General features: G+C 43.8%; 1 protein-coding gene across 7 annotated transcripts in view; it reads left to right on the top strand.

The window, feature by feature from the left end:
- COL26A1 (collagen type XXVI alpha 1 chain) overlaps positions 1-15781 on the top strand; it is a 180615-nt gene that overhangs the window by 28077 nt on the left and 136757 nt on the right. For 5 of the 7 annotated variants that reach the window (XM_069791431.1, XM_069791434.1, XM_069791432.1 and 2 more), the window contains exon 3: positions 8246-8349. In XM_069791431.1, the coding sequence (XP_069647532.1) occupies positions 8246-8349 (104 nt within the window). The remainder of the gene's footprint in view (positions 1-8245; positions 8350-15781) is intronic. The other 2 variants (XM_069791433.1, XM_069791429.1) reach the window with 1 other exon arrangement.

Genomic DNA, 15781 nt, shown 5'->3' with positions numbered 1-15781 from the left:
CTCACTTGCTAGTGCAGTTCCTGGCAAGTTATACTTGTTTTCCTTATTTTTCTGCTAAGAAACTGGCTTCAAAGGGGTGTGTAAGCTTATATTGGCCACCATGCTGTACAACGTCCTTTGACAGGTCTCTGAAAATTCTTACAGAAGATGAACAGAACGGAAAACTCAACTTGGGTGCCCTACTTCCCTGTGTCTGAAAGCTTTGGGTGACCCTGCTGTTTGCCTGGAAGATGTCCTGGTTTTCTCAGGTGTCTGTTTTTTCTTGTGGTGAACATGCTGTCTGTGGTGCAGGGTGAAGACAACCGCTTGGGAAAAGCAGTGTGACTAGTATCAAATCTGATAGCATCCTATCCCAACACTTCGCAAAACACAGGAGAGAGCTTATGCTAGCTTCATGGAATGGGAATCAAAGAATCCCTTGTGTCACTAAACATCTTCTCAAAGTCACCAGTCCTTGAGTGTGTTCCTGTAATATGAAGGAGCTTCTCTATTTTGTCTACAGTCCTTAATGATTGCCTGCTTGACTGTATCTGCTCTACATGACAGGTCCAGCAAGAATGTTTCACAGGGCCAATGCTTCACTCCCATCAAACAATGTTGTTTTTGTTTCCTCCTTACCTTCTCTGTACTAGCATCTCTGTCTTTTCAGGTTTTCTGGAAGTCTAGGTTCTGGCAATGTCAGACTTGCTCCAGGTCTGGTAATGGCTACAAATGTTCATGATTTCTGTACCCCTGTGATTGTTCAGGTAATATAAATATATCTGCTTTCCTTTTGCCAAAAAGACAAACTTAAAGATATTCTGGCCTTGTCCTATTTTTCTCTAGTGAGATTTCTGGTGCCTGAGCTTGAAGGGGGGGGACGGGGGGGACAACAGCCACAATGCAAAATGTCAGTAAGCCATTGGCATTATTTTGTCTTTATAGTATTTCTCCCAGCTGCGACTTGAAACAAACTGTTTTCGTCTCCTTGTTTACAGGGAGTCAACCGTATCTGAGGGAGCTTTCATTCTGCCAGCACCCGTTATCGGGCTGCTCACTAGCAAAAGGGATGCCAGCCAAAAAAAAGGCATCTCTCAACCTCGTGGTGACAGCTGAGAGGGGTTCTCTGTTAGGCAGACTTTGCTTACAAGCAGACATCAGTGTGGCCAGACAAGGATTTAATCCATTTCCTGTCTCCCATTCATTCGTGTTATGTTTCTTTCCCTTATTGCACAAACTGCGGCTCAGGGTCAAGCCTTTGACAGAGGAATATCTGTGAGATCCCCAGCTTTAGCAGCTTCAGTAGTGTGATGTCCTTGCTGTCTATTCACTTGCTCTTGGGAAGCTGGCAGCTGTACCTCTTTTGCAGGAGTGTCGTCATCTTGGCTGGGACGGGATGAGCTGCTCTGTTCTTGCCCTCCACCCCAGACTCTTTATTTAGCTTGGGTGCTGAGTTGCTTTGGAGCAGTCTTGGCTGGAGATTTTCCCTCAGCAGATCTATTCTTGAAATCTCTCTATTTGTGTAGTAAAGGCTTCAGCTTCTGCGCGCCATAGGATATGCCTTTGCTTTGTCACGCTACGAAGTGAACGGGCAACTTTCCAGCAGTCTGGCTGAAGCTCCTAGTGTACTTATAAAAATTGCATGCCACTTATCTGTCTGAAGGAAGGGATAAAGTCTCTAGCTTGGTGTTTCAATGGCAACCTAATCACTGGGTCTCTGCTGCCTGGATGATTGCACCCTGCTCCCAGTAAACCCAGGCATCTGAATTGTAACCCTTCTCCTGAGCAATCATTTTGCTGCAGCAGCTGCAGGCTAATGCACAATCCTATCATGCTTAGGACACTACACTCCTCGAGGCTCACAGAGAAGGGTGCTTGCATAGGCCAGGCAGGGATTTGAGACCTGCATTCAGTTGCTGGAACTTTTGTGACTTCCTGTGCCTTCAGTCAAGTGATGCCACCTCGCCTGTAAGATGAGAACAGTACTACTTTTGTCTTACTGTGTTTTACGACTTTGAGAGTAGGACAACTTCTTGCTATACCCTAATTGGCCAAAATCAGCCTAATTTTGATTAGAGTATTTGCGTATGACTTGTGGTCAGTAAAACAGTATCTCAGGAGGTAAATGAATGTGATGAACAGCCTGGCAGATCATGCACTGTTTCAGCCTTCAGAAGATGAACATTTTCTGCTTCAAACTGTTGTTGCTGTGAAAATCCCTGTCTCATGTCTGGAAGCATGCTGCTTCAGACTGTGGCAGGATATTCTAACTCCTCTCCTACTTGTTTCATCCTAGAAAAATGAATGTTCCCCGCAAGGTTGTGTGAGTGTTCATCCTGCTACTTTTTGCTGTATTCAGTGGTCACATAGTTGTTTCACTCTACCTTTTGAGCATCCTGTCTCTGCAGCACTTTCTGGCTTCAGAGAATCTGAAGATTCCCCTGGAAACACAGAGCTGGCTTGTATGGGGATGGGCTTACCCAGTCTCCGTACTTCAGCAAGAGCCATTGAAACCCCAAACATAAAGTTACTCATCTGTCAGCTTCAAACACCACCCAAAGGTGGGAGAGATGGAAGGGGAGAGCATTCTTGCAACACAGCAAATCTGGGCTGTAATGCTCTTTCCAACTGCCAGTCATTGCATGTTTTTTTCCTTTCAGTATTCTAGCTTGTTTGGCTTATCACAAATGCTCTGTGCTTTTGATGACATTTTTAATGTAAGCAGGCTACATGTCTTGCATGGATCATTCTTGCTGTTTCTGAATGTTGGGTTTTCTTTTTTGTTGTTTTCATTTAAACTGAACACGTTTCTGCTCCCAGGGGGATTTTACAAGCTAGTTTGCAGAATAACAAAGAAGGAATTCTGCAGGCTCATCCATTTTGGTCTTCTCTGCTTTTGAAGACTCTATTGCTACAGGGTAAGTATGAGAAGTTGGGGATCTCTCACCCAAGAGACTGGCCTGTAGCTGATGTTTCTCCTCAGTTTCAGAAGTAGTAACGCCGCAGGGAAATCCTTCTCTTTCTTTCCAGTCAATTGAATAATAAATCCTAGAGCTTATTCCAGTGCATTAGAATTGCCATTTCAAGTCCTGTTACACACAAACTCTTTTATGTGTTTAACTCCCTTATTTCTCTCCAAGTTGTAGAGTCATATGCTTGGAAAAAGATGCCTGCTCTCCCAGGCACACACAGGATACAACTGTAGGATGAACAGTGCTCCTGTGAACAGGATAGGTAGAGGCTCTGAGTTTGTAAGGGATTAGAGCTGTAGCACAAAGGTGCGTTCTCATGTTTGGGAACAATGTGGATGGCTGTGTGCTGCTGGCTGGGCCCTAGTGGAGGGCCATCTGCTTTGTAGATTGTGCACAGGCACAGGTGTCCTCAGGCTGCTAATTGAAGGCCTTTTGATCTTCTCCAGACATGCTGTCTGGGCACTCTTCCTCCCTGCTGGTAGGGAGGCAGCTGGCAGTGCTGCTCTGCTATAGCACTGAGATCTAATTGTTAATAAAGACAGGAGCTGATGATTACTCTGGTGGCACAGAAACATCTGTCTCTGTGTCCTTTATCTTTTTTCCTTGGGACTGAGAGACTGTAGAGTATTGCTCTGTACAACTTGGGATGGAAGGTGTATAAGTTTCTGTTTTCTGGGTTTTAGACTCTCGGTAAGTTGTGCAAACCAGACATGCTCAGAGTGGAACAGAGTCCTCTTCCTCGCCTTTGGCAAAGGCAGGAGACATGTACAATGGCTTCCAACACTCCTGCAGCTGCAGGTTTTGTTTTCTGTCCAGTGTCTGCAGGAGCATATTTGAAACTCCTCTGGTTACATTCTTCCCTGGGGAACTACTGCCTTTGTGCTAGGGAAGCTGGAAAAGCTGGGGTTGCAGGGGAAAAAAAAAAAAGAGCACAGGTCTGATTCACAGAGTGATGGTCTCTGCCATGCTTGTGAGTGCAAATGTGATGGCAAAGGTAGTCCTTGTCCCTGCATCAGCTGTAGCACTAGTTTGAGGTGAAGTTATCTTGTCTGTATTCCATAGAGAAGCTACCTGGTATAATCAGGGTCTGGTAGGCTTTGAGAGGATAGTTATGATGGTCTGTCTGGAGTGGGGATAGTGGTGTTTGGAACCAAATATGTTCTTGATAGCTTCTCTGAGAAACGGACTCTCTGGGTACACCCATAGGATATGTTAATCTTCTCTATGTTAATACTTGTCAAGCTCTTTCCAACCTCCCTTCTTTCCAAGGCAGTCAAGTACTTCAAGATTAGATTACGTTAACGTGATGTATTTGAAATCTGATTTCAGAATACCCTGATTTTCTATGGGGAATTTTAGATTTTTGGCATGTCTGTAAATCAGGGCTTGGGTACCAAAAATTGGAGGAACTACCATGAGTTTTGTTCTGATCTTTTTTTAATACAGAGGTAGCACTTGTTATAATGAAGATGGATTGTCCCTGTTAGAAAGACAATAGGGCAGTTATTTGTACAGGGTTGGACCCATTGGGTTGATATGTGACTTCATTGCAATGAGAGTAGTACATAAAAGAAAGCTTGGATTTCTTGGTTTCCAGATTCTTTGCTAGTCAAAAAGGCAAGTTAATTCTTCTTGTTACCCTCAAACCCACCAGTAAGTGATGTTGAAACTTTCAACCTGACACTTAAATAAAAATGAATAGAAGCTTCTGAAGGTTGCGGAGGTCTCCTTGGGCACAAACTTCAGTGGCTGAATGAATCCCACTAACAAAACCATCTCTTGTGATGTGGAAATGAGTTTCACACCTTCTCTCTCATGTGGTATTTGTGTACAAACAGCTTTGTTTGTAAGTGTCAAAGGGCAGGGGAAATCCATAAAGGGGGCGGGTATTTCCGGTGTGTGACAGGCTGTCCTTCTTGGGTCATGGCAGAGATCATGCCTTTCTCTTTGACCTGATTTTTGAGGCTCTGATCCAAGAATGTGACACACTTTCTCTTTCTTGTGTCATGTGTGGCTGTTGTGTTCAGTGACACTTCCTTGAGAGCAAGGGGAACATATCCTTGCATGCTGAGGTGTGAGACTTGTTGGCTGCCATCCCTCAGTGTGTCCTGACCTCTCCAGTATTTCTAGCTTCATACCCCCAAATCAGTTAATCGGTTATCTCACGCTCCATCCCCAAATTACTACTTCCTGGGCAGTCAGTTAGAGAGACACAAGCAAGAGACTCGGTTTCCCAAATGATGACTGCATGCAGATGAGTTCCTGTAACTTGTCTGACACTGATCAGGCAGTCTCCAAGGACAGCCAGGTGTTTGATCTGATCTAGTAAAAGCAGTGGCTGCTAGTTGAGTTTTCTGGGTTCTTCCCTCAGTGTTGCCCCACTCCCTGGGACATTGCTGTGAGCCTCAGCAAACGTTGGTAAATGACGCTTATCTCTTGCAGTAGAGTGGCAGGTCCCAGTAGTTTGCTTCTCTGTGAAATGCTTGGAAGCCTTCTGCTGAAGGGGACTGTGTATGCTGAGCACATCCTTTGGCTGTCTGGGAAGCAAAGTCGTTCAGGTTGTGGCTCATCCTAACCTCTTCTCTTACTGTGGTTTTGCAGATTTCTATGCCAGCGTTTGTGGCTTGGGCGACATCCAAGGGAAAGGCTTCCCTATTCTGCTACCAATCCTTTTTCCTGCCTGTTGTGTTTTCCACACATTTTCATTCCAAAGCTTCTGACCTTTAACAGGTATCTTCTTTTCCTCTCCTTTTTTCCATGTTTTTTCTTCTCCTTCAATTGCAACACTTCAGGTGTCAGACAGTGGTCATGCTTTGCTAAGGGAGTTTTCTTTGCTCCCCTCCTGGAATAGCAGTCAGAAATCTGTGTGATGTGATGATATATGTAACAACAGATTTTGGTGCCATGTCACATGCTTGAGGAAAAATGATGCTATGAAGAACAGAGCAACTTTAGAGTGAATCGGAGCTAGCAAGCAGGGACCACTTTGCATGCCTGACTGCATAATGCTGAATGGAGCTGCAAACATCAGGACTCTTCCAGGAAATTCAGGGTGGGTGGTAGGCTGTGACAGCTGAGCTCCACGTTTGTCATGCCCTGAGAAGTCCTTGCTCGTTTGAGGATTAAACTCTAGCTACTTCCCCGACACAGAACTGCTGCCAAGATTCCAGTCTGGCTCAAGCCACTCTCCACACTTCATAATGAAGTTTGAGAGAGCTTTAACATCTTGGTGTTGGCAGAAACATGGTTTTAAAATCACGGTGTGGTTGGAGACTAGCTGGCTCCGGACACTGGTAACAGGGCTGGAGACTTTCATCTCAAGGTCAAATCCAGCTGTGGTGTTAGTGACAAAGTCATGAACTTCTGACTGATGGTTCAGGGCTTACGTGTGGAAAGATGTCTCAAGTCCAACGCCAGAAGTGGGAGTCGGGAGACTTGGGTTCAGTTCCTGAACTTTGCCAGAGCTGTCTGAGAGGCCCTCAGCAAGAAACTTAAAGTCTTCATGCCTGAGGTCTCTTTGAAAAAGCACTGAAGGTCTACCTACATCAACATGGTGCCAAGTCCTCAAACTCACTCAAGACTGCAAACTCCTGAATACCATTGGATGCAGAAGTGCTAAGAACTAGGTGGGATTAGCTGGCTCTGTCCAGCCCATATTAGAGAAGTGCCTGGATCACAGTTGTCAGTATTAGAAGTAACTGGCATGCTTTTTGGCAACTTGGAAGGTGAGGACGTAATGTTCTTGGGAGACAGCACTGCTCTCCTATCGCTGGGCGATCCATTTCAAGTGCAGGCAGCCCCATGCTCAGGAGGAAGCTTGCGCAGCCCTCTTCTCCAGTGGCTATAGAAGTTGGTTTCTGTGTTTGGCAGCTTGCATAAGTAATCAGCAACAGTTTACTGAGAAATTAGTTTCCCAAAGACAGTGTTAACCATGACTGAGCTGTTCCCTTCTTTCCAAGACATACATGGGCAGCCTCTTCTGGCAAGCCTGTGTTACTGCTCTTCACAGTAACTACCAATGTCACTGCAGTGCTGTCCTGGATGTACACCTGTGCCTGCTACCCCTTGGAGGGATTTTGGATGAGATTCATGCAATTTCTAGCTCCATTTTGGCCTTGTGCCTAGCCCAGCCCAGGGCAGTACTGCAGGCGGAGCAGGTTGGGGCAGCGCTCCGTCTCCTGGTGGCTCTTGGCACTGCGGGAGGAGGCTCTTCCCCAAGGAGACCCGGGTGCTCTGGGCTTGTGTCTTGAGAGAGAAGCATAAAGCTGCAGCCTGCAACACTGTAATCCCAAAGCTTCAGCCTGTCCCTGTGCCTGCCAAATTCCTTTGGCTATTAAATAAGGGTAGGAATTTTGAGGGGAGCTTGTAGAATACGACTTCTGTGTTTGCTTTTAGCTTCATGAATAGCAGCAGTGACTTGCCTGGCAGTATACTGGGAAAACTCTGATTTGCAAGCTTTAAAGGACTGCTGTTTTAAAAGAAAAGCTGGCATTTATGGAACTGTCCATTTTGTGTTGACTTCAGAATCACTGGTGCCTTGCACAGGTCTGCTTGTGTCTGCACGTAGCCCTCTAGTTTCCAGTGGGGCATGGCAGTACTTGTGCTTTAATTGGGACCCTGGGGGTGCTGTGTGCTGTACACAGAGCTAACAAATGTGTCCTGCAGAGCCTTGGCTGTGGTGAGGAAGAGTGTAACCCTATTTCAGATGGGGAAAACTGAGGCACAGGTCAGCTAGCTGGAAAAAAAGACTCCATGGAGATCACCAATGTAATGTGTCATGATGATCTTTGTCATGCTGATGTGTTGATACACCCCAGATCTGAGTGGTGGGGGTGGGAGAAGGGAAGACACCCGAGAGATTTATGCAATTTTTGTGAGAGTAATGTTTTGGAAACTCTGTTAGTACTGAGTGAGGAAAGGCTAATGCCAGCCTTTGTTCAAGGTCAGAAAAATCCCCATAGAGGTAGAGTGCGGGGAAACAAGAATCATAATCTCTGCTACTTGTAACAACTTGGTAGCAATGAGACCTCCACAAAGCATACTGGTGTTATTTGGGAGAGAGGTATGGGGAAGAGCCAGAAGAGTATGAGGACTTAAGGAGAAAAAAGGTTGTCAAATCAGATCCACACTGTGGTAAACCCTTGCTCTGTTATTTTGTGTGTCTCCCTTTTTCTGCAGCTGGGGGAGGCTGGCTGCTCTGGGGATATATCCAGGCAGGAAGATGTGCTACAAATCAGTAGCAACACTGCCCTTGAGTAGGTAAGTCCATTCTACTGACTTCTTGTTTGTGTTAGTTACAGGACTCTCATCAGGCCCACGTACAAAATGTCCTACCGAACTGTGACCACGCTGGAGTGGAGATGCTGTCCTGGCTTCACAGGGAGCAACTGTGAAGAGGGTAAGTTATCCAGCAATGCATCTGTCCTTACAGAGCAGCTAGGGGATGTGTGGATGGACTGGCTGGGTTGAGCTGGGTTTTGTTCCTTAATTTGCTCTATGCCTCTCAAACACAGAACAAATCACCTATTCTCTTTACTCCCCGTCGTTATCTGAAAGTTCACATGCAAGCTCCAAAAGGTGGTCTTAGAAAACAGACCATACTGAATGCCTGCAAAGAAGCCTGAACAGGGAGGGGAAAGAAATTTGAGAAGTGGATACTCGGGGATGACCTGTTTATAGATGTGCTCATGCTTCGTGTCCCCATTGCACAGTCCTTCAGAAAATGTGCTTTCTCCATGTCAGTGTGCATGTTCTCTGTAACTCACTATCGTCACCAGTTGCTGTAGCTGATGAAAGCTGGTCTCTGGTTGGCTGATTGTAAAAATTTTATGCCTGTAAGGTCAGGACACAAATAACATCTGTGTTCCCAGAGAGTTTTGAATTAAATTAGGCACCTTCTGTTCCTCTTCCCACCCTCCCCTTGACTTACTGGTGCAACATTCAGGTTGCACGGTGCATGTGAAAACACAGTTTTGGGTTTGGCATCTGATCTTTCACTCGAATGAAAACACAGGGCTCTTTCCAGAGCTGGAAGAAAGCAAAGTCTTTTCTCATCATGATGGACAGAAGGGGCATGTTTTGCATTTTCCTTCCTTAGTTTTCTGCTTTAACTGTTACTTCTGGGGCTTTGAAACAAGTCCTGCTTCTCCATCAAGTTTCAGGTTTAGGCACTAAGGCTTCTGCTGAATGTATGTCATAAGTGTTCATGGCTTATGAATGGGAGAGAAACTAAGCCTTGAGTTTTCTGTTCATTTGCATCAGGTCAAGATAGCCTGCCTCTGCTGGCTGGTGAAGGGTCATTGGGGGTGTCCAACATCTCTCAAGATTCTGCTGTTTGTAGCTGCACCTCTTTTTCTTTGTGCTGTGATATCTCGGTGCTAATCGCACAATTCAGGCAAATCTCTAACTAGGAAGTTGTCTCATTACAGTCACAAAAATGATGGTTGCAGACAGCAGCTCGCTTCAGGCTGCTGAGGAAACAATAGCTGCCCAGAAGCTCAAGAACACTCTTAAAAAAACTACCCTAAATTGCAGTCTACAGGAGAGAGCTTTGAAATTTAGCATGCTGCTATAAGAAGTGAGCCTGGGAAAGTAGAAGGTGCTGTGTGCAGCTTGGATTTTTACCTGTCACTACAGTGGAGAGGGATGCTAAGGATTGTGGCAGAACTGTTATTTCCAAAGTAGCTGCAGCTTAGCCTGGCTGAGGATCTGACCCGGGGACCAGAGAAGCCCATGTGTGCAGCCCATTGTGCTGGTAGGTTTGGACAGGTGTGAATAATTACAGCTTAGTGGTGCTGCTGGTGTAAAGGAGAGAATCCAGCTCCCTCCCGCAGTGCCAGATCTGTCTCAGTAGAGTTCAGTGGAAATAAAAAGCCAACATAAGCTTGTTTGAGAAAGTCAGCGGCGATCTCACAGGAGCAGGTCTGTGGAACGAGGTGACAATTTTATGCAGTCAGTTTTCAAGGTGGAACTGTTCTTTTGGGCTTGGATATGGTCTGCGGAGTGTGAGCAGAAAGCCAGTAGCAAGCCCTCACTTTATGTGTGAGATTCTTTTTACCTTTTTTCCCCTCCCTAAAACATCTGGCGCTACCAACAGTCCCATATTCTTGAAAGAAGGAGGAAAATTAAAAAAAAAAAGACCCCTTTCTAGCACAGCAGGGTTGTGCCACTTAGTTTCTAGCAGCAGTATTGACACTAGTGGTGTGCACAGCACCTCAAGCTGTCCAGAGGCATCAATTTTAAAACTGAAGTGTTTACTTGCTCCTTATGTTAATTCTTAATGTTAGTGTCACTTGGAATCGTAAGTAAAAGAGGCTGAAAAGAGTTTTTTAGGGCTTTTTGGCAACCTGATATAAAACCTTTTGTATTCTTTCCTTTCTGTGCTCTCTCTTACTTCCTACTACAAATTTGGTTCCTCTGAGGGGGTAGGATGCTTACATATGTGTGGGTCCTTCCTGGAAACAGCAGACAAAAGAAAACAGAAAACTGAAACAAACAAAACCAGTGCAGTTATGAAGCCACAGTGAATTAGCAGGGTAGGACCTCAAAAGGCTTTAATCCTTTTTTGGTATTAGTTAGATTTCTCCTCAATATTTCATTTCACTTGTATGTGCAGCTGGTGCTTTTGAAGTTGATGTGAGGTAGGTATGACTGAAGGCAGATTGGACCTGCACTATTTTTAACTTGCCTTCTTGCTGTGTTGCAAATGCTCCAATTCTCTGACAGTCACTATTGTTCTCCATGTGTCAGCAGAATAGCAACTACAATGGCTCTGAGTTTCCACTTCAAGATGTCTCCTGTTTCCAGGGACTGAAGTAAAAAGTTTTCTTTCCTAATGGGCCCTGGAATAGTAAGGTTGCATTTTCATGAGTAGGACAGGCTAAGTCAGGAGATAATGGATTGATCAAACACACAGATAAGTTCTGGCAGTTGTATGGGCATGGCTGTGGGGTCTCTTCTTCAGACTGATGGTGTTTTTGCATCTTGAGACTTGGGAGATCCTATCTGTTGATTCCTTCTTTAATCCCCAGTGAGCAGGGTTGATACTTGCTCCTTTTTTGTGCTGTTCTGCAACAGTCTCTTTGGGGCACCCACTGTAGCCTATCTGGAGGATGGATTATTTTTACTAGCTGTCTTTTTACGAGGCCTTCCTTGCCCTCTTAAAATTTATTTCTTTTAGCATTTTATGAGGGAAGATAGGATGGTGGGAGGGTGAACCAAGGAAATCGAGTCAAAGAACTTGAAATCATTCAAAGGCTGTAGTGCAGCTATTTCCGACATGCATACTTTCTTGTTATCTCCCAAATGGCAGGTCAACTTTTCTTTTATAAAGGAAACACTCCAGCATGGATGTCTAGCCCCAAAGTATGACAGACTCCTGATGAGACTGGCTTGCTGTAACACACCCTTAATCAGAAAACTCCCCTTCCATAGTAACATACTGCATTCTGATAGAGCAAGCTGTTAAATGCAATTCGATTATTACAGTGTCTTGACCCTTAGCTATTAAGTTTAGCTTGAGAAAGTAACCACTTAACTGTCACCAGCTGGCAGGCACCTACGCTAATGCTGAAGGCTGCAAATTGTTTAGATTTAAATTATCTTGGGAATTTAACTCTTGCATTGTAGCTGATAAAGAGCGGCATCGTCTGGAGGAAGCGGAGCTCTAGAAGTGGGTGGGGATTTTGCTACTCAGTGGGCTATTAATTTACTGAGGTGGAGATGGCTGCTTCCAATCTGTTTCTTTTTTAAGTTGACAGTGCTTGGGGCTCTCCTTGCCCTTCCCTTCATTGCTTTCCCCTCACCCAAAGGTATGTCAACATTTGAAATGTCTCCAATTCCTTTATTTTTTTTTTGTAAAACTCTGACCAGCTAGTTGAGTAGACGGTTAAAAATCACCAGTTGTACCAGGGCTTCCCGAAGGGTTTCTTGCAACTTCCTTGAATGAAGAAAGAGACTTGATGCAAACAAGTCTGGTGAATTTAACTGTCAGTAGATGCTAATTTTTATTTTCCAGTTTCAGGGTTTTGTTGGGTTTTTTTTGGTTTGGTTTGGGTTTTTTTGTTTAAACTGGAGCCCAAGCCTAGGACAGGAAATGAATCCACTGAGCCACCCAGTCTGCTGACTGCTGATATAAAGAACATATGGACGAGGGCAGTGCAGAGGTGAAGTGGTTTAGCTATTGCAATCATGCATCAAGCTGATTGATTTGAATCCAAGATGATGCTGACATTTCAACTCAGCCTTTTTTCTATATGGCTGAAAGTTCAAAGGCAAGTGTAATCTCTTGGGAGAGCAAAAGTGTCCCTAGCAAGTTCAGGGGCTCAGCACTGCCCTAGAGCTCTCCAGCTAGGCAAGGTCTTATTTCACTTTACAAATCTAACAGATTTCTTTCTTGTTTGTTTGTATGGCTTGAATTTGGGACAGTAGCCAGTGTCCCGTTTACCCCAGAAGCAGATTGATGGTAGACAGCTTAGCTGTTTGGGCAAGAAGCAGCTCCAAGAGTAACCTTGGCACCTCTAAAGTGATGCCATTGTGATTCCAAGCTTACTTTGTTTTTTTTCTTTCCATAAGGATACAAGTAGGATAGGAAATTTGAGCAGCCCTGTTCAAGTAATGGTCTAATTTGAGAATTTACCACCACCACCACTATTTCAGTTCTTGGAATATTTTTATCTATTTTCAATAACTATTGTTTGCATCTTGTCATCCTGATATTTTTCAAACCTCTTGGATTCCCATGTGTTTACAATTTTCAAAGCAGCATAAGAAAATGTAGACTTTCCTCTTGGTATGATAGAGTGCAAAAACGTGCTTTTTTTTTTTTTTTTTTTTTACTGCTTGTTCGCAAAGTTTCTTTGTCTCAGGAGGAGAGGTGCGGAACAACGCTGCCAGGAAAATCTTAAACTAGCAAATGCAGTTATGATACAAAATTTGATGAAGCCATGAGAATGAACATCAAAACTAGAAACCTGAAAGTTTGAAAGCCCATTAAAGTGCTTTAGAAGGAAGCACCATTCAAAGTGGTGTTGATGGGACCTCACTTCTCCAAGTCTTGGTTTCCTCCCCTGTGAACTGTTAAACATAGAACTGTCAATCTATGAAAATACAATGTGAAGATTATGGAGTAACATTTCCAATAATATCACAGTAGGTCTCTTCAGGAGTTGAGCTTGTGTGAGTTTTTTCTTTTGTCAAGTACTTCAGTTCCTTCTTATTTCTTCCTCGAAGCCACCATTAAGAAGCAAAAGGGAGTTAAGTCTGTGTATCGCATACAGCGAGTAGCAGAGCTCTTTGCTGCCACTGAGCATTTTTCATCTTGCCCTTAGAAACTGACAAAATGTAAGAGAAGGCAGGGGGAGTCAAGAGAACAATACCTGTTCCTATTGCTGCTAAATCCTAGTACAGTGGTATTTTCCCACTTCAGCAGAGTCCAACTCCTGTTGTAACCAAAGCAAAAGCTTCCATGTGAACAGTGAAATTCTCCCAGAGGTGATTTTCTCGGTGCTCTCTGGTTAGCAGGGCAGTTCTATGCTGTAAATATGTGGCAGACTGAGGTGCCTTCCCTTAAGGTTTGGATCTAGAACAGATCCTTGCATGTATGCAGTTCTCTACTAGAGAATGGCCAGTAATTCCTTTAGTGAAATGTGACTTTGCTCTCATTTTGAGACATTTGTTTCGAAGTCCAACATTTGGTTCCACATAGCAAACTTGTTTCTAAAAATATCGTCCATTCCAAAGTTTAATGTTCATTAAAGTGAATTATGTTCATATATGTTATAGACTATTAAGTGCAACCTGAATTTCCTAATAATTATCTGGTTAGTAAAACAATTAGTAAGTAGGTAGTAAAATGTTGTAACTCACTCTGTAAACCTACCTTAAAAAATATTTCATGAAAAAACATCAAAACATATTGATCACCCTTGATGGAATTGCTGATGCATGAAAGTGGCTTTGAGTAATGATGTTTGTCTACCTGTAGTACACAGGTGTTGGATAGTCTATACCTTGATATTTTTTTCCATAGCATATGACTGCTGCTCCTCCATATGTCATACCTCCTTCTGCTTGTGTTTCTGGTGGCCTCTTAAATATAAGGCAGAAGGTCCACCAGAAGTTTCCCAAACTAGTCTACGATGTGTCACCCAATTCCTATCCACTCCCATCACCATGCTGACCATTCAGCAACCTCTGGCTTCAGGCATAACGTGTGTGTCACCCTTGATCAAATTTTCTGAGGAGTTCCTGGAGTGTGTGGTCACTGTTGGAAGAATATGCAGCCTGCTGAGAGCACTTTCTGGCATCAGTGCTGTGTGACTACTCAAACAGTTTCTAAATGTTCATCTTCTATTTCGATACACAGTCAAAAAAACAAAACAAAACAAAAATCCCTGTCAGATTTCCAAATATTTTGACACTGCATTCCAGAATCTGAGTAGTTTCATTTTTTTGGACATTTTTAATCTGAACAGGGAGAATTTTATTCAGCACCTAATGTCAAAATACTTGGAGTGCTAAATATCTGCAGATGTTATCTTAACATAATTAGAAAAGCTGTATGCCATACTGTTACATTATCCCAATTTTTTTAGCTCCCATCAAATTACTGTGGTATGTAGAGAATCTTTTTTTTATTTTGATAAGCTATTTGTTTGCTTTCCCAAATACATTGGATGCTTTCTGTTTCTCTTAGCTGAGTATTTCTTAATTCAAAGTGACAGACCCACTTATTTATAGTTAATGGCTTTCCTATTAATTTGCTTTATTTCTAATCAGGAGTGAACATAAGCTTACCTGGGGTAGGGCTAATACAGGACCAGGCTGTGAAGCTCTGTATGTATCTACTCTGCCTGGATCATCCTCACCATGCTGGCAGGATTCTGCTAATTGCTGTCAAAAGAGACGAGCATGTGGGGCTTTAACAACTTCTGCATGTCTGTAGGTGCTGGTATAACTGATAGGCATGTTTTCTGGGAAGTGGTGGGGTACAGCGGGAGAAGGCTAGAGTTGAGAAGGAAGTCTGGGGTAGTTGACTTGAGCTTCTGAGCTCCTGCTGCTGTAGTAAAGCAGGTTCTGCTGTTACACAGAATGGATGCCAGTGGCAAGGTATGGCTCTTCCGTGTCTCCCAGGTCTCTGCCAGAGTTGCTACTTCCTAAAGAAGTTTCACCTTCATCTTCTGTGCAACTGTGTTAGTGTATGAAAACAAGTAGAGTAGCAATCATAATCCTGGAATTGCTGGAAAGACCAAAAATGGTGAATTACTAGAATAGATGGTCTATAAAATTGGGCAGGATCTTCATTTTTTCCTGTTAGAGATGGCATGGATTGGTTCTGCCTTGAAGCTGGGAGTCTCTTGAGGTTCTTTTTATCTGCTTCAGTGACAGAGCAGTAACTGCTGATGAGCTGGGCTACATTAGAGACAACTGTTGTCAAAAATATTGTCAATGGGTGACTGGAGCTGCCATTGGCAATGCTGGTTTCATTGAATCCTGCTTTGAGTACTTATGATCCTGTAAAGAACATATAGACTAGTAATCTTGAAGCACTCAGCAAAGCAGATAAACAACTAGGAAAAGGTCCACAGAAAGAAATTGCTTTCATTAGGGAGTCACAATGCATTGATCACAGGAGTAGGTGAGGGAAATTTTCAGGCTGCTGCTGGTAAGGAGGTCAGCCAAGGGGACACAGTGTTCTCTCTGAACTCTGCTGTGAGCCTGTAAAGAGAGCTTGAGGGGGGTGTGTGTGGAAAAGGTAGACCTTTGACTTCAGTAGTTGGTTACTGAATGGCAAATGCTGCCAATTCTTACTCATCTGTGGTGCTACTGGG

Source organism: Haliaeetus albicilla, chromosome 9, assembly GCF_947461875.1.
Source record: "Haliaeetus albicilla chromosome 9, bHalAlb1.1, whole genome shotgun sequence".
NCBI classification, from domain to species: Eukaryota; Metazoa; Chordata; class Aves; order Accipitriformes; family Accipitridae; genus Haliaeetus; species Haliaeetus albicilla.
Note: the sequence above shows the minus strand (reverse complement) of the source record. Positions and strands in the feature narration are given on the sequence as shown.